This window comes from Hypanus sabinus, chromosome 11 (assembly GCF_030144855.1).
Source record: "Hypanus sabinus isolate sHypSab1 chromosome 11, sHypSab1.hap1, whole genome shotgun sequence".
Classification (NCBI taxonomy): Eukaryota; Metazoa; Chordata; class Chondrichthyes; order Myliobatiformes; family Dasyatidae; genus Hypanus; species Hypanus sabinus.
In genome coordinates, this window is record NC_082716.1 from 22,960,726 (window position 1) to 22,975,764 (window position 15,039).

A 15,039-nucleotide genomic window follows, 5' to 3' on the forward strand; every position below is an offset into this window, starting at 1 on the left:
TGTGTGGTTCGGAGCAATGGGTGTGAACCTGCTGGAGGTTCTGCTGACAGGTCTTATTGAGACAGGGAAAGGAAGAGGAACGATGCACTTCTGCCGGTAGACTATTGGCAATCTTAATAAGCACCTTATAGACCTTCCGGGGTGTATTAGCAAAGGCTATGTGGACTTGATCAGGCGTTTCTTCTTTAAAAGTAAAGAGTTCTTTAAAAATAAATCAAGGATAGTGATTGCCAGAAAAGATTGCATGTAGTCCACTAGTTGCGAAGGCCTAGTGACATCCAGACCGGGTGAGGAGACCAACTGCTTGGTGTGCTCACTCAGACCTAGACAGTCCAAAAGTCTGTAATATGTGAGTTTTCTGGGTGGCATATTTATCACCTGCAAGTGGGTCATCTGGTTGACTCAACACTCTTTCTGCAGTGGAACTACTCAGTGATGCTGTGTCACAGTAAAATTTGGTATTGTTGACAGTGGTTTCGCACAGTGCAATCTGGGCTTCTGCCTGTGCAAATCACACAGTAGCGTGCTGCCCCCAAAACTCCAGCAGCTTGACAGCAACACATTGGGAGGTATAGACAGGAAGGCTAATGAAATGTTTTTGAGTACGGCAGACAGTTTGGTCCCCATATTTAAGGAATATTTTAGTGGCAATGAAGAGGAAATTCATGTGGTTCCTAGGTTGATGTTTGAAGAGAGCTTGGGTGGTTTGGTCTTATATTTTTTGGAGTTTGTAGGAACTATTGCTGATCTTAATGGAAGACCAGGGTGGTTGTTAAGAGATGTGGGGATATCTTGAAATAGATGCCAGCATTTTCAGTGTAAAGGGTTGTCCATTTCAAGTGGAGATGGAGAGGAATTTCTTCTCTGAGAGGGTTATGAATTATTGGCCCCATGCAGCTGTGTTAGTGAATATATTGAAAAAAGATTGAGAGTCTTATGAATTATAAAATATCAGAAAAGGTGAAGAACCATTCACCTGAAACACTTAGAATCAGTTTCTGCCTGTTTTGTTGTTGGTGTTTAGGGCAGCAATGAAGGTCCACCATCTCTGTCCTTGGCCATTGTCTCTGTTTTGCCCCAGATGTAGTTCAGGGCCCTCATTTCTACCTCAATGGTATGGTGCCAAGTTGTGTTTGGTCTCCCGTGTTTCCTCCACACTTCAGTGTACAATGAAGTGCTGTCCTGATAATGGAGTTGGCCTCTCTTCTCATCATGTGCCCAATCCATCTCCAGCATGATGATTCTGGCCATGTGATCTTGATGACACTGAAGAAGTAGGGCATGGTTGGATAGAGGCTTTTTCCCAGGGCTGAGGGGGCATAGTTTTAAGGTGCTTGGAAGTAGGTGCAAGGGGGATGTCATATGTAAGTTTTTCACACAGAGAGCGGTGCAAGCATGGAATGCGCTGCCAGTGACGATGGTAGAGGTGGATATAACAGGGTCTTTTAAGAGACTCTTAGAGAGGTACATGGAGCTTAGAAAAATAGAGGGCTATGCGGTAGGGAAATTCTAAGCAGTTTCTAGACCAGGTTACATGGTCGGCACAACGCTGTGGGCCGAAGGGCCTGTCATATGCTGTAGATTTAAATGTTTCTATGTTCTATATTGGAGATCTTTCTTGGCCAGAAAATAAGGAGAAAATTTCCAGAGGCTCGTGGTGTCATCATTCCATTCCATTTAGAATCAGAATCTGTTTTAATATAACTGGTGTACATTGTAATACATAATAATAAAAAGGCTATAATTTACAATAAGGAATATATTTTTAAATATAAATTAAACAAGTAGTGCAAAAGGAGAGGGAAAAGATATTGAGTTTTTGTACATGGGTTCATTGTTCAGTCAGAAATCTGATGGCGGAGAGGGGAAAGCTGTTCCTAAAGCATTGAGCTGCAGCAAAACACTAGCTCTGTTTCTGCGTCTAAGTGCAACCTTACAACAATGACCACTCCTCGTATAAGTACTTTACTTCCTCTGCTGTTAAATTGTCTGAAAGTGACAAAGTTATATAACTGCAAGTTTATTAACAACTTCATGAGTTCTTGACCTTGTCATTTACATTGCTATTGTTTGTTCTTCTAGCAAGCCGCTCCCGCTCTTTAGTCGCTGTGTCCCTCAGAGCCCAGCCTGTTACTCCCACTTTCTCGCAGGGCTTATTCAGCTGGTCAATGAGAGCGACATTTTCCAACAGGTCATTCGTGGCATCATAATGAGCAAGGGGTACATTGTCGGGCTCTGCCTCTTTGCAGTAGGTAAGTTTCTCAATAAAGTGGATGGACGAATTTTGTAGCTGTCAAAACTTACCCTTGGCACCCTGGGGGTGGGGGGGAGCGATGAAGAGGGCAGAGAAAGATCTCATGTATACTAACCAAGCAATAGTTGAACAGTCTTATGACAATCACTAAGCGAACACATTCGCTCTGTCCACCACAGGACACATGTTTTCCCATTGTAATTCTACTTCCCATTCCCATCCAGAGATGTCGGTCAATGCCTCCTTTACTGCCACGGTGAAGTGGTTCTCAGGTTGGAGGAGCAGTGTTTCATGTTCCATCTGGGTAACCTGCAACCTGACGGCATGAACATTGATCTGTTTTAGATTCCAGGAATTTCTCCCCACTCCCACTTCTCTCTTTTCCCATTTCCCATTCTGGCTCCCCTCTCACACCTTTTCTTCTCAGTGCCGTTCACTTCCCTCTGGTGCCCCTCCTCTTTCTCCCATGGTCCACTCTTCTCTCTTATCAGATTTTTTCTTCTTCAGCCTTTTCCACTAATCACCTTCCAGCTTCTCACATCATATCCCACCTTCCCCCTCACCTTGTCACACCAATTCCTCTCATACCTACTCATTCCTCTTTTCCCCCCTCCAACCTTCCTATTCTGGCTTTTTCTCCCTTCCTTTCCAGTCCCAATGAAAGGTCTTGGCCCTCAACTGCTTATTCCTCGCCATAGATGCTGCCTGACCAGCTGAATTTCACCACCTTTCTGTGTATTTATTTTTATTGATCTCTGGGTGATGGTATGACTGACAAGGCCCATTTTTTATTGCCCATGAGTCATGAAGTTCTGCATCACAGAAATGGGCCCTTCGGCCCACATGTATATGCAAGCCTTTCCCTCCCTATCTTCATGAATCTCATTGGCCCGTACCAGGAACATGTCCGTAAGCACCTTGCCAATCTCTGCCCGTCTGACTGCCTGAATAGTCATTGTACCTGAATTCCACCATCACCCAAGCTGTCCTTTGGGCCATTTTGGAGGGCACTTAAGAGGGTAATTGCTTTGGGATGTCATGTTACAACTGTATAAGACGTTAGTGAGACCACACTTGGTGTACTGTGTGCAGATCTGTTCACCCTGCTCTAAGAAGAATGTCATTAGTCTAGAGAGGGCACAGTAAAAACTCACAAGGATGCTACTGAGACTGGAGGGCTTGAATTATAAACAGGGGGCTGGATAGGCTGGGAAATTTTTACCTGGAGCTTAGGAGGCTGAGGGGTGACCCTATAGAGCAGAGGCACCCACAGACCCCTCAGTTAATGGTAGGAATCCATCGCATAAACAAGGTTGGGAACCCCAGCTATACAGGTATATAAAATCACGAAGGCCGTAGATTCCTCAGTCCTGATGAAGGGTCTCGGCCCAAAACGTTGACTGTTTATTCATTCCCATAGAAGCTGCCTGACCTGCTGAGTTCCTCCAGCATATTGTGTGTGTTGCGTAGGTAAGGCGAATGGTCACAGTTGCTTTTCCAGGGTAGAGGAGCCCTAATCTGGAAGGCATGGACTTCAGATGAGAGGGTTTAAAGGGGGACTGAGGGGAACTTTATCATACACAGGGTGTTGGGTATTTGGAATAAGATGCCAGGGGAAGTGATAGAGACAGGTACAATTATATCATTTAAAATACATTTAAAGAGGTTCATCGATGCAGAGGTCTAAAAGTTATGGGCCAAGCACAGGTAAGTGGATCTAGCTCAGTTCGGGAACTTGGCCAGCCTGGACGAGTTTGCTGAAGAGATGTTTCTGTGTTGTATAGTGACTCTAATCGGGAGTCATGTGTAGCCAATAGATTTGTACAGAGTAATCACATTTGTTTTTCCAAAACTTTTCATATTATTACAGCAATAGAGCGATGTTGTGATACAGTTACCAGTAACAAGCATCTAATTTCAGACTTATTTAATTAATTGAGATTAAATTCACTATCTGGAGTCCAATTCGATGTCTGAGGTTACAAGCTAATCACATCACCAGGGCATTACAGTGACATTCGTGTGTGGATCGTACTTGTATTCCAGTGAACTGCCTAACGTAGAACCAGAAATGTCTTGAATTGAATTGACATTATTACTTACATCCTTCATACACATGAGGAGTAAAAATCTTTACGTTATGTCTCTGTCTAAATGTGCAATGTGCAATTTATAGTCATTTGTAATAAATAGTATGTACAACAGAACAGTCAATATAACATAGATACAATTGTATCAGCATGAATTAATCAGTCTGATGGCCTGTTGGAAGGAGCTGTTCCAGAGCCTGTTGGTCCTGGTTTTTATGCTGCGGTACCACTTCCCGGATGGTAGCAGCTGGAATGGTTTGTGGTTGGGGTGACTTGGGTCCCCAGTGATCCTTCGGGCCCTTTTTACACACCTGTCTTTGTAAGTGTCCTGAATAGTGGGAAGCTCACAACTACAGATATACTGGGCTGTCCACACCACTCTCTGCAAAGACCTGTGATTGAGGGAAGTTCAGTTCCCATTCCAGGCAGTGATGCAGCCAGTCAGGATGCTCTCAATTGTGCCCATGTAGAAAATTCATAGGATTTGAGGGTCCATACCAACCTTCTTCAACTATCTGAGGTGAAAGAGATGTTGTTGTACCTTTTTCAACACACAGCCAGTATGTACAGACCATGTGAGATCCCTGGTGATGTTTATGCCAGGGAATTTAAAGCTGTTCACCCTCTGAACCCCAGACCATTGATGTCAATAGGGGTTAGTCTGTCTCCATTCCTCCTGTAGTCCACAACCAGCTCCTTTGTTTTTGCAACATTGAGGGAGAGGTTGTTTTCTTGACACCACTGTGTCAGGGTGATGACTTCTCTGTAGGCTGCCTGATTAGTATTTGAGATGAGGCCAAACAGTATAGTGTCATCAGCAACTTTAATTAGCAGATTGAAACTGTGGGTGGCGGCACAGTCATGGGTATACAGAGAGTAAAGGAGGGGTCTTAGAACACAGTCCTGAGGGGCACCTGTGTGAAGGGTCAGAGGGGCAGAGGTGAGGGAGTGCACTCTTACCAGCTGCCAGCAATCTGACAGGAAGTCCAGGATCCAGCTGCACAAGGCAGGGTGAAGGCCAAGGTCTCTGAGCTTTTTGTTGAGCCTGGAGGGAATTATGGTGTTGAATGCTGAACTGTGGTCCAAGAACAGCATTCGTACATGAGCATCCCTCCTCTCCAGGTGTGTAAGGATGCTGTGGCTGTTGCATCATCTGTCGATCGGTTGTGTCGGTAGGTGAATCGTAGAGGGTCCAGTGTGGGTGGCAGCATTCTGCAGATGTCGTCCTTGACCAGCCTCTCAAAGAATTTGCTTATTATTGAGGTGACAACTGGTGTTAAAGTTGTATGCTTTTTAAATTTGTTTAGTGTAGTCTATGCTTTCTCTGGAGCAACGGAGGCTGAGGTGGGGTGGGGGGGGGGGGGTAACCTGATAGAAGTATAAAAGAATTGTATGAAAGGCATGAGCAGGGTAGGTAGTCTTATATTTTGTCCAGGGTGGAAATGTCAAAAAGCATTACCTTGAGAAAGGGAAAGTTTGAAGGAGATGTGGAGGGCATTGTTTTTTTTACACAAGTAGTTTTAGTTTCTGGAAACTCACTTTCGGGGAGGCGATAGAAGCAGGTACAATAGTGGTGTTTAGGAGACACTTCGACACATAAACAGGCAGGAATTGAAGGTATAAGGACAACATACACGTGGATGTGCAGCTTAAATTGGCATTGTGGCTGGCTCAGATGTTGGGGGTTGGAGGTTGAAGAACCTGTTCTTGTGCTATATCGTTCTCTGCTCTAAAATACTTGAGAAAATAGTCAGATTAATTGGAAGGTGGGGCGCTGGCCCTCGGCAGAAGCACGGACAGTGACACCAGGAACTCCCATGTCTAAAAATGCCAAATCCTTATGGAATCTTCAATAAATGGAATGACATTTTGCCTGGGGTTCTCTGAAGATTCAAGGTTCAAGGCTCTGCTCTAGTCCCAGGGTGGTGCTGTAGCAGAGACCAGGAAGGAGGTTAATCGGCCATTGGGGTGCTGATGGTAGGAGTGAGGGTAGTTCTGGGGAGGGAGAGGGTGCAGCTGCCTATCAGAAACACTGCATAAAACTAATACTGGGAGGGCAGTGAAGTGTGGGGAGATTATTGCTAGAGAGGGGAGGGGGCAAATGGTAGTGCTTTGAGGTCTTCTCACCTGGAGCAGAGTGAGCTCATAATGGGTGGAGAAATAGCAGGAACAAAATTTATTTTTATTTAGTTTATTTAGAGCAGGGGTTCCCAGCTGTTTTTCTAGCATGAATTATCATTAACCGAGGGGTCCATGGATCCCAGGTTGAGAACCCCCGATGAGGTACAGCACAGAAAAGGCCCTCCAGCCCACCAGCAACCCCTGATTTTATCCTAGGCTAATCACAAGACAATTTTCAATGACGAAGTAACCTGCCAACTGTTACGTCTTTGGACCATGGGGGACCAGGAGGAGGACGTACAAACTCCTTACAGGGGTCACCGGGATTGAACCCTGAACTCTGATGCCCCAAGCGGCAATACCATTGCGCTGACCGAGATACCCAACCGGACATTTCGAGAGGGAAGGAAGGAGTAATGGGAAGGGGTGGGGAGGGGTGGGAAGGGGAAAGCATAAGACACAGAATTAGGCCATTGAGTCCATCGAGTCTGCTCTCTCCTGCCAGGGAGGGCAAATGTTAGAGAAGGGATGACTAAGAAAAGGGGTAATAGGACATGGGATGGTGAGGAGGAGGAGATGAATGTTAATGAGAGGGACTTTGCACTGACGACCAGGATCTGCACAGGAATGTGTATCCTTCCACTGCCAAGAATTGGTTGTAAATTATTCCTGAGTATGTTCTCTCTCTACTGCAAAGATTTTGATTGCAGTGGGATTATATTGTATATACAGTAATCCCGTTTGCTGTTTATGCTCTGTCTGGAATTTAGCTGGTCAAGTAGGGCAGTTGCTTTAACCTTTCTCTATCCTGGTTTTAAGCTCTTCATTAGAATCCAAACAAATAACCACATTTTTAGTCACTCATTGCCAATTGCTTACGTCAATCTGACGAAGCTCCTTTGCAGTGCTTTGCGATGTTTTACTTTGTTAATAGTGCAATATTGATGCAATTTGTTGTTCGTTTGGCCTTCAATGAGAACTGACTGTACACAATCTGTTTCTCCACAGGATTCAAACAGAATCCCCTCCCCTGTAAGAAGTATAAGTCAGGTTCAGATTCAGTTTATTGTCATTTAGAAACCACAAATGCAATGCAGTTAAAACTGCGCAAACTGGAATAACATTTGCAAGATGCTGATGTTTTGATTCATAAGTATTGAAGGATATGGGCATTGCTGATAGGCCAATATTTACCTAGAGAAGGAGCTGGTGAGATTTCTTTTTTCCACATGTAGTGTTTGCTGCCTTGATGATATGAAGTATTTGTCCTAAGGTCTTTATTCACCTGTGATGAGATTTTACATGATTCTAATGAAGTTCCTGACCATCCCACCAGGGATAGGGTTCCTCTTGTCCTAACCTACCACCCCACTAGCCTCCGCGCTCAGCTCATAATTCTCTGTAACTTCCGCCATCTCCAATGGGACCCCACCACCAGCACATCTTTCCCTCCACCCTCACTTTCGGCTTTCCACAGGGATTGCTCCCTACGTGACTCCCTTGTCCATTCGTCCCTCCCCAATGATCTCCCTCCTGGAACTTACCCATGCATGTGCCACACCTGCCCCTACACCTCCTCCCTCACTACCATTCAAGGCCCCAAACAGTCTTTCCAAGTGAGGCGACACTTCACCTGTGAGTCTATTAGGGTCACCTACTGTATCCAGAGCTCCTGGCATGGCTTCCTGTATATTGGTGAGACCCGATGTAGATTAGGAGACATCTTCACTGAGCACTTACCGTCAGAAAAAGCATTTCAATTCTAGTTCCCCTTCCCATTCTGACATGTCAGTCCGTGGCCTCCTTGAGGCCACATTCAAGTTGGAGAAGCAATTCCTTATATTCCGTCTGGGTAGTCTCCAACCAGATGGCATGAACATCAATTTCTTGAACTTCCAGTAATGGCGCCACTTTACCATTCCCCATTCCAGTTTGCCCTCTCACCTTATCTTCTTACCCGCCCATTACTTCCCTCTGGTGTTCCTCCATTTTCCCTTTCTTCCACGGTCTTCTACTCTTTCATATCCAATTCCTTCTTCACCAGCTCTTTATCACTTTCACCAATCTATTTCCCAGCTCTTTAGTTCACCTCTCCCCCTCTCCCACTTTCACCTATCACCTACCACCTTGTACTTCTTCCTCCCTTTCCCCCACCTTCCTACTCTGACCTTTCCTCTTTTGTTTTCCAGTCCTGATGAAGGGTCTCGGCCTGAAACATCTTTTCCATAGATGCTGCCTGACCTGCTGAGTTCCTCCAGCATCTTGTTTGTTTTCCTGAATATAATTTCTAGTATAAAAATCTGATTTAGTTTAGTGGAGTTATGTTTTGCTCTGATTCCAAATCGGCTTTCACAACAAAAGTAATTGGAGCATTGAGAAATCAATTTTGAGGGTTTCCTCCCATGAAGGCTGTTGCAAGCTCTTGTGCGTGTCCACAGCTCCCACTGTATTCATGTGCTGCCCGCTGTTAAAGTAACAGATGCAAAGGCTCCCTTGTAGTTGAAAGAACTGGGACTACGGAGAGTGAGGGAGAAAATTCAAGGAGTGGAATGGTGAGTCCATGGTGTGAAAAAGGGAATCACGGTGGGTTAGGACAACACACAAAATGATGGACTAACTCAGCACATCATGTAGTATCGATGGAGGGAAATGGACAGTCAATATTTCTGACCAGGACCCTTCATCTGGACACCTTTGGTTCCTTCACCTTCATAGAAAAATAACCACAGCAGGATGTTATTTATGTGTTGGACTACAGTGCAGAAACAGGCTCTTCAGCCCATTTAGCTTGTGGCAAAATGTTATTCTGTCTAGTTCCATCGACTCACAACTGGGCCATAACTTTACATACCCTTTTCATCCATGTAGCTATCTAAATTTCTCTTAAGTGTTGCAATCGAACCCGCACCCATCACTTCCGCTGGCAGCTCATTCCAGACTCGCACCATCCTCTAAGAGAAGAAGTTACTTCTCAGGTTCCCCTTAAATACTTCACTTTTCACTCTTAACCTAGCTGTAGTCTCACCCAACCTCAGTGGAAAAGGTCTGCTTGCATTTACTCTATCCATGCCCTCATAATTTTGTATTCTTCAACAAATCTCCCAAGTTCTCCTAGGCTCCGTTGTGTTGTACAGGAATCAGTTGGGGTCTAGCATTATTGTTCACAACCATTGCTTGCGCACGAGTCCGGAGAGCCTGGGCAGACCCCCATCCAAATCCTGCCCAAATGTGATCTTCCAAACATCAGAATGGGGAAGAAATGTGATCTAAGTGATATTGACCATGGAATGATTGTTGGTGCTAAATGGGGTGGTTTGAGTATCTCAGAAACTGCTGATCTGGGATTTTCATGCACAACAGTCTCTAGAATTTACAGAGAATGGTAAAATAAACAAAAAAAAATCCAGTGAGAAGCAGTTCTGCAGGCATTAAATACCTTGTTAATAAGAGAGGTCGGAGGAAAATGGTCAGACTGGTTCCAGCTGAGAGGAAGGTGACAGTAATTCAAATAACAACTGTGCTGTGCAGAAGAGCATCTCTGAATGCACAACACATGGATGGGCTACAGCAGTAAAAGACCATGAACATACATTCAGTGGCCAATGTATAGGTATAGGAGGTTCCTGTTAAAGTGGCCACTGAGTATAATATTTTATTATGCCAATAATTTTGGCCACGGTTTAATTGAAGCACCTTTTAATTGAAGTTAACAAACCGCAGAAAATGAAAACAAAAAATTTGAATCTAATGCACAGCTAATCTGGTGAATCTGCCTCTCTATTCTTTTCCAACAGCCCTCTCCTTCATTATGGTGGCAATCTTCAGATTTATTGCTGAACTTCTGGTTCATATCTTCATCACCTTGGTCATCTTTGGAATACTATGTAAGTGAGTCTACATTCATCCAATTTCACTACAGTGAAGCTGCTTGATAGGGAGGTGAAACCTCAGTGTAGAAGGAATAGCAGTTTGTATCAGGATGAGGAGTGACAACAGGGCAGGCTTCCTTGGGGATTATTTTAACGAGCTTAGCTTCACTTGTCACATGTACATCGAAACATGCGGTGGAATTAGTTGTTTTGTGTCAACAGCCAACACAGTCCGAGATTTGCTGGCAGTAGCCAGAAATGGTGCCATGCTTTTGGTGCCAACATAGCTTGCCATAACTCAGTAACTCTAACTGTACATCCTTGGAATGTGAAAGGAAACCCGGGCACCTGGAAGTCACAGGGAAAACGTACAAAAAGCAGCTGGAATTGAACCCTGATCATAAAGCTGTAAAGCATGACACTGACTGCTACGCTACCTTGTCACAAATTGTAGATATAAGGCACAGGGGTAGAATTAGGCCATTCGGCTGACTTATTTCACATAACCTTCAACACCCTGAATAATCAAGAAACTATAAACTTGTGCTTTAAATATACCCAATGACTTTACAATAGACAATAGACAATAGGTGCAGAAGTAGACCATTTGGCCCTTCGAGCCTGCACCGCCATTTTGAGATCATGGCTGATCATCTACTATCAATACCCGGTTCCTGCATTGTCCCCATATCCCTTGATTCCCCTATCCATAAGATACCTATCTAGCTCCTTCTTGAAAGCATCCAGAGAATTGGCCTCCACTGCCTTCCAAGGCAGTGCATTCCAGACCCCCACAACTCTCTGGGAGAAGAAGTTTTTCCTTAACTCTGTCCTAAATGACATACCCCTTATTCTCAAACCATACCCTCTGGTACTGGACTCTTCCAGCATCTGGAACATATTTCCTGCCTCTATCTTGTCCAATCCCTTAATAATCTTATATGTTGCAATCAGATCCCCTCTCAATCTCCTTAATTCCAGCGTGTACAAGCCCAGTCTCTCTAACCTCTCTGCGTAAGGCAGTCCGGACATCCCAAGAATTAACCTTGAATTTACCTCCATAGCCCTCTGTGACAATGAATTCCACAGATTTATCACCCTCTGGCTAAATAAATTTCTCCTTATCTCTGTTCATAAATGGACATCCTTCTATTCTGAGGCTGTGCCCTCTGGTCCTAGCATCCCCCACCATAGGAATCATTCCCCACCACCACTGCTATTCTTCTAAACTCCAGTGAGCACAGGACTTGGAGCCATTAAATGCTCCTCATGTTGACCTTTTCATTCCCGGAATCATTCTTATGAACCTCCTGGATCCTCTGCAATGCCAGCACATCTTTTCTTAGATAAGGGGCTCAAATCTGCTTGTGATACCCCAAGTACAGTCTAACTTAATGCCTTATATTGCTCTTGTATTCGAGACCTCTCAAAACAAATACTAAATTGCATTTTCCTTCCTTACCACCAACTCAACCTGCAAGTTAACCTTTAGGGAATCCTGCACAAGGACTGTCAAGTCCCTTTGTAACTTTGATTTTTGATTTTTTTTCCTTTCTTTTTAAAAATATGCCTTTATTCCTTCTACCAATAGGATTGATCATACTCTTCCCTACATTATATTCGATCTGCCATTTCTTTGCCCATTCTCTCAATCTAAGTCTTTCTGTAAACTCCCTGCTTCCTCAACACTACCTGCTCATCCATCTACCTTCAAATTGTCCACACACTTGGCCACAAATCCATCAATTCCATAGGTTTTATACTTTAGCTTACATTTTCTCTTACTTATGACCTGTCCTTTAGTTCGAAGGATGTGGTAAGAAGAATAAACTCTTTTCGGCTTCCAGCCTGGTATAGGTTTTGATTTTAGTGACATTTCAATGACAAACTCTGCCATCTTCATTGGGACTGATGCCTAGGCATATCTAGTCTAGACCCCCATCATCTGTCCCTTCTTATTGGTTAATTCTCATCCAACCAAGTTTCTGCTGTTCCACCTTGTTTACAATCGAATTCCAGTTCTTACTTAGAGTGAGACCTTCATCTTTGTTAAAATTATTTTCCTCTAAGTTTATTTCAATGGCTTCCTTCACCAGGCGGTCCCAAAAGTCATTGGCATGGCACAATAGTTTTGTGCAGTCCAAGTCAATCCTATGACCATTGCAGAAACAATATCCAGCTACCACAGATTTCTCCAGGTAACCCAAACAGATACAGCTCCTATTTACCTCCTATCCCCTTTGGTTCAAGAGCCTGATCAGATGAAATGATAGATTTTGCAGCTCATAATATGCAAATTCAACCTCATCATTACTACCCTATCAAGATATCCAGTTCTGCTTTCTTGTCATGTTTTCTCTTGAGCACATTTCCATTGTCCATTGATATTGTTTTAGTTGTGTCGGGAGTTCTGTGGTGGCTGTACTATGACAACGTGAATGATCCGAACATCATCTTGCAAACAGAGATGGAAAACACAAGAGTACTGCTGGGCTTCGCTATCGTTGCAACCATCATAACAGTAAGAACCCGAAGGCTAACCCCTTCAGGATTATTTTAAGTCATCAAATTCAGATTGTGTTTAGTTGAGGTTTATCTGAGAGCAGGTTTCCAGATCACTAGCTGCCTTAAACCTGCAATTGCCTGTCAAGTTGATGGGAACACCATACACTCAGTGGCCACTTTATTAGCTATACCTGCTTGTTAATGCAAGTCTCTAACCAGCCAATCATTTGGTAGCAGCTCAATGTATAAAAGCATGCAGACATGGTCAAGAGGTTCAGTTGTTGTTCAGACCAAACATTACAATGGGGAAGAAATGTGATTGATGTGACTTTGACCTTGGAGTGATTGTTGGTGCTAAATGGGGTGGTTTGAGTATCTCAGAAACTGCTGATCTGGGATTTTCATGCACAACAGTCTCCTGAGTTTACAGAGAATGGTGAAATAAACGAAAAAGCATCCAGTGAGAAGCAGTTCTGTGGGCGATAATACCTTGTTAATGAGAGAGACCAGAGGAAAATGGCTAGACTGGTTCTAGCTGAGAGGAAGGTGACAATAACTCAAATAGCTACACATTATAACTGTGCTGTGCAGAAGAGCATTTCTGAATGCACAACACGTCAAACGTTGAGATGGATGGACTACAGCAGAAGAAGACCATGAACATAGAGTGGTCAATGTATAGGTACAGGAGGTACCTAATAAAGTGGCTGCTGAGTGTATATTCACCCATCTCCCTGTATGCCTTTATGGTTTAGCTGCTATATTTAGTGTTTCTCCAAAGAATGAATGAATGAGGCATCTTCTGTGTTCTCTATTCTCTGTACTTGGTTTCTGGGTGCACTTGAAGCAATGAAAATTGAGTGATTATAAATGTTTGCTTCCTCAGACCTATTGATTAAACCAAACTGAGTTCTCTCCTGTTCTTGTCTCTAGTGATTCATAGAATATAGAACAGCGCAGTACAAACCCTTTGGTCCACAGTGTTTAACCTACTCCAAGATGACGCTGACCCTTCTCTCCAATTTTCTATCATCCATGTGCCTATCTACGAGTCTCTTAAATGTCCCTAATCTGTCTGGCTCTACCACCACACTTGGCAGTGTGTCCCATGCACCCATCACTCTTGGTGTTTAAAAAAAAGCTTACCTCCAACATCCTCCCTATACTTTCCTTTAATCCCCTTATACTTTCCTTTAATCCCCTTAAAATTATGGCTCTACTATTAGCCATTTCCATATTGGGGAGACTGACCCTAGCTGTCCACATGATCTATATCTCTTATCATCTTGTATACCTCTTAACCTCCTTCACTCCAAAGGGAAAAGCCATAGCTCTTTATCCACGTAGTAATTGAATAATGGCAATCTTTATTAAAAGGCTTCCTCATCTAAATACATTTTACTCAGCAGAGGCAGTGTCAAAGAATGAAACAACAATGCCCTGGCCAACCACTGCTGGTAATTTGCTTTCAGGAAGTTCTCTTTGCTACAGTAAACTCTGCCCTTTGAAATTAAAACAATCCTTTAAAATTTATTGAGCTACAGGTCGGAAGAAGCCTTTCCTGCCCTTTGACCTGCACCAGCCAGCAATCCCCTGATTTATTCCTAGTCTAATTACAGGACAATCTACAATGACCTATTAATTTACCGACTGGGAGGAAACTGGAGCACCGGGAGGAAACCTACATGGTCAAGGAGAGAGCATACAAACTCCTTACAGGCAGCAGCGGGAATTGAACCCCGGTCGCTGCTATTCTATAGCACTGTGCTGACCACTATGCTACCATGCCCCCTCCCATTTTGCTGGCTAACTGAGGAAGTTACTTTTCACCCCCTAATAAAGTGGTTCGGCTGTGACTTATTTTGACCAAATGCTCAGAACGCACGTCTGCTGGAGGAAGTGCTGGGACAGGTCCAACAACAACACTTGGCAGACACTTGGTCAGGTGCATGGGTAGGAAAGCTTAAAAACAATGTGGGCCAAATGCAAGTAAATGGGATTAGTTTAGGTGGGAGTCTTGGTTAGTATGGATTAGTTGGACCAAAGGGCCTATTCTCGTGCTGCACGAATGCACGACTCAGTGACTGTTTCCTTCCTGCTTTCCCATGTCACGCTTGGCACAGCGACAGCTGAGTGAGTCAGTAGGTGACGGGTTCAAGCCTCACCGCAGAAGACAAGCCCCTGGTCTGGGTGAAATATT

The 15,039-nt window shown here is 43.9% G+C and overlaps 1 protein-coding gene across 7 annotated transcripts in view; it reads left to right on the forward strand.

Annotated features, from left to right (window-relative positions):
• The window catches only part of LOC132401765 (choline transporter-like protein 3), a 160,696-nt gene that overhangs the window by 63,085 nt on the left and 82,572 nt on the right, over nt 1–15,039 (forward strand). For all 7 annotated transcript variants that reach the window (XR_009514696.1, XM_059983943.1, XM_059983942.1 and 4 more), the window contains 3 exons: nt 2,083–2,252; nt 10,260–10,349; nt 12,731–12,855. Coding sequence is in view for 6 of the 7 variants with exons in the window: in XM_059983943.1 (XP_059839926.1) it covers nt 2,083–2,252; nt 10,260–10,349; nt 12,731–12,855 (385 nt within the window). In the remaining variant the exon portion in view is untranslated. The remainder of the gene's footprint in view (nt 1–2,082; nt 2,253–10,259; nt 10,350–12,730; nt 12,856–15,039) is intronic.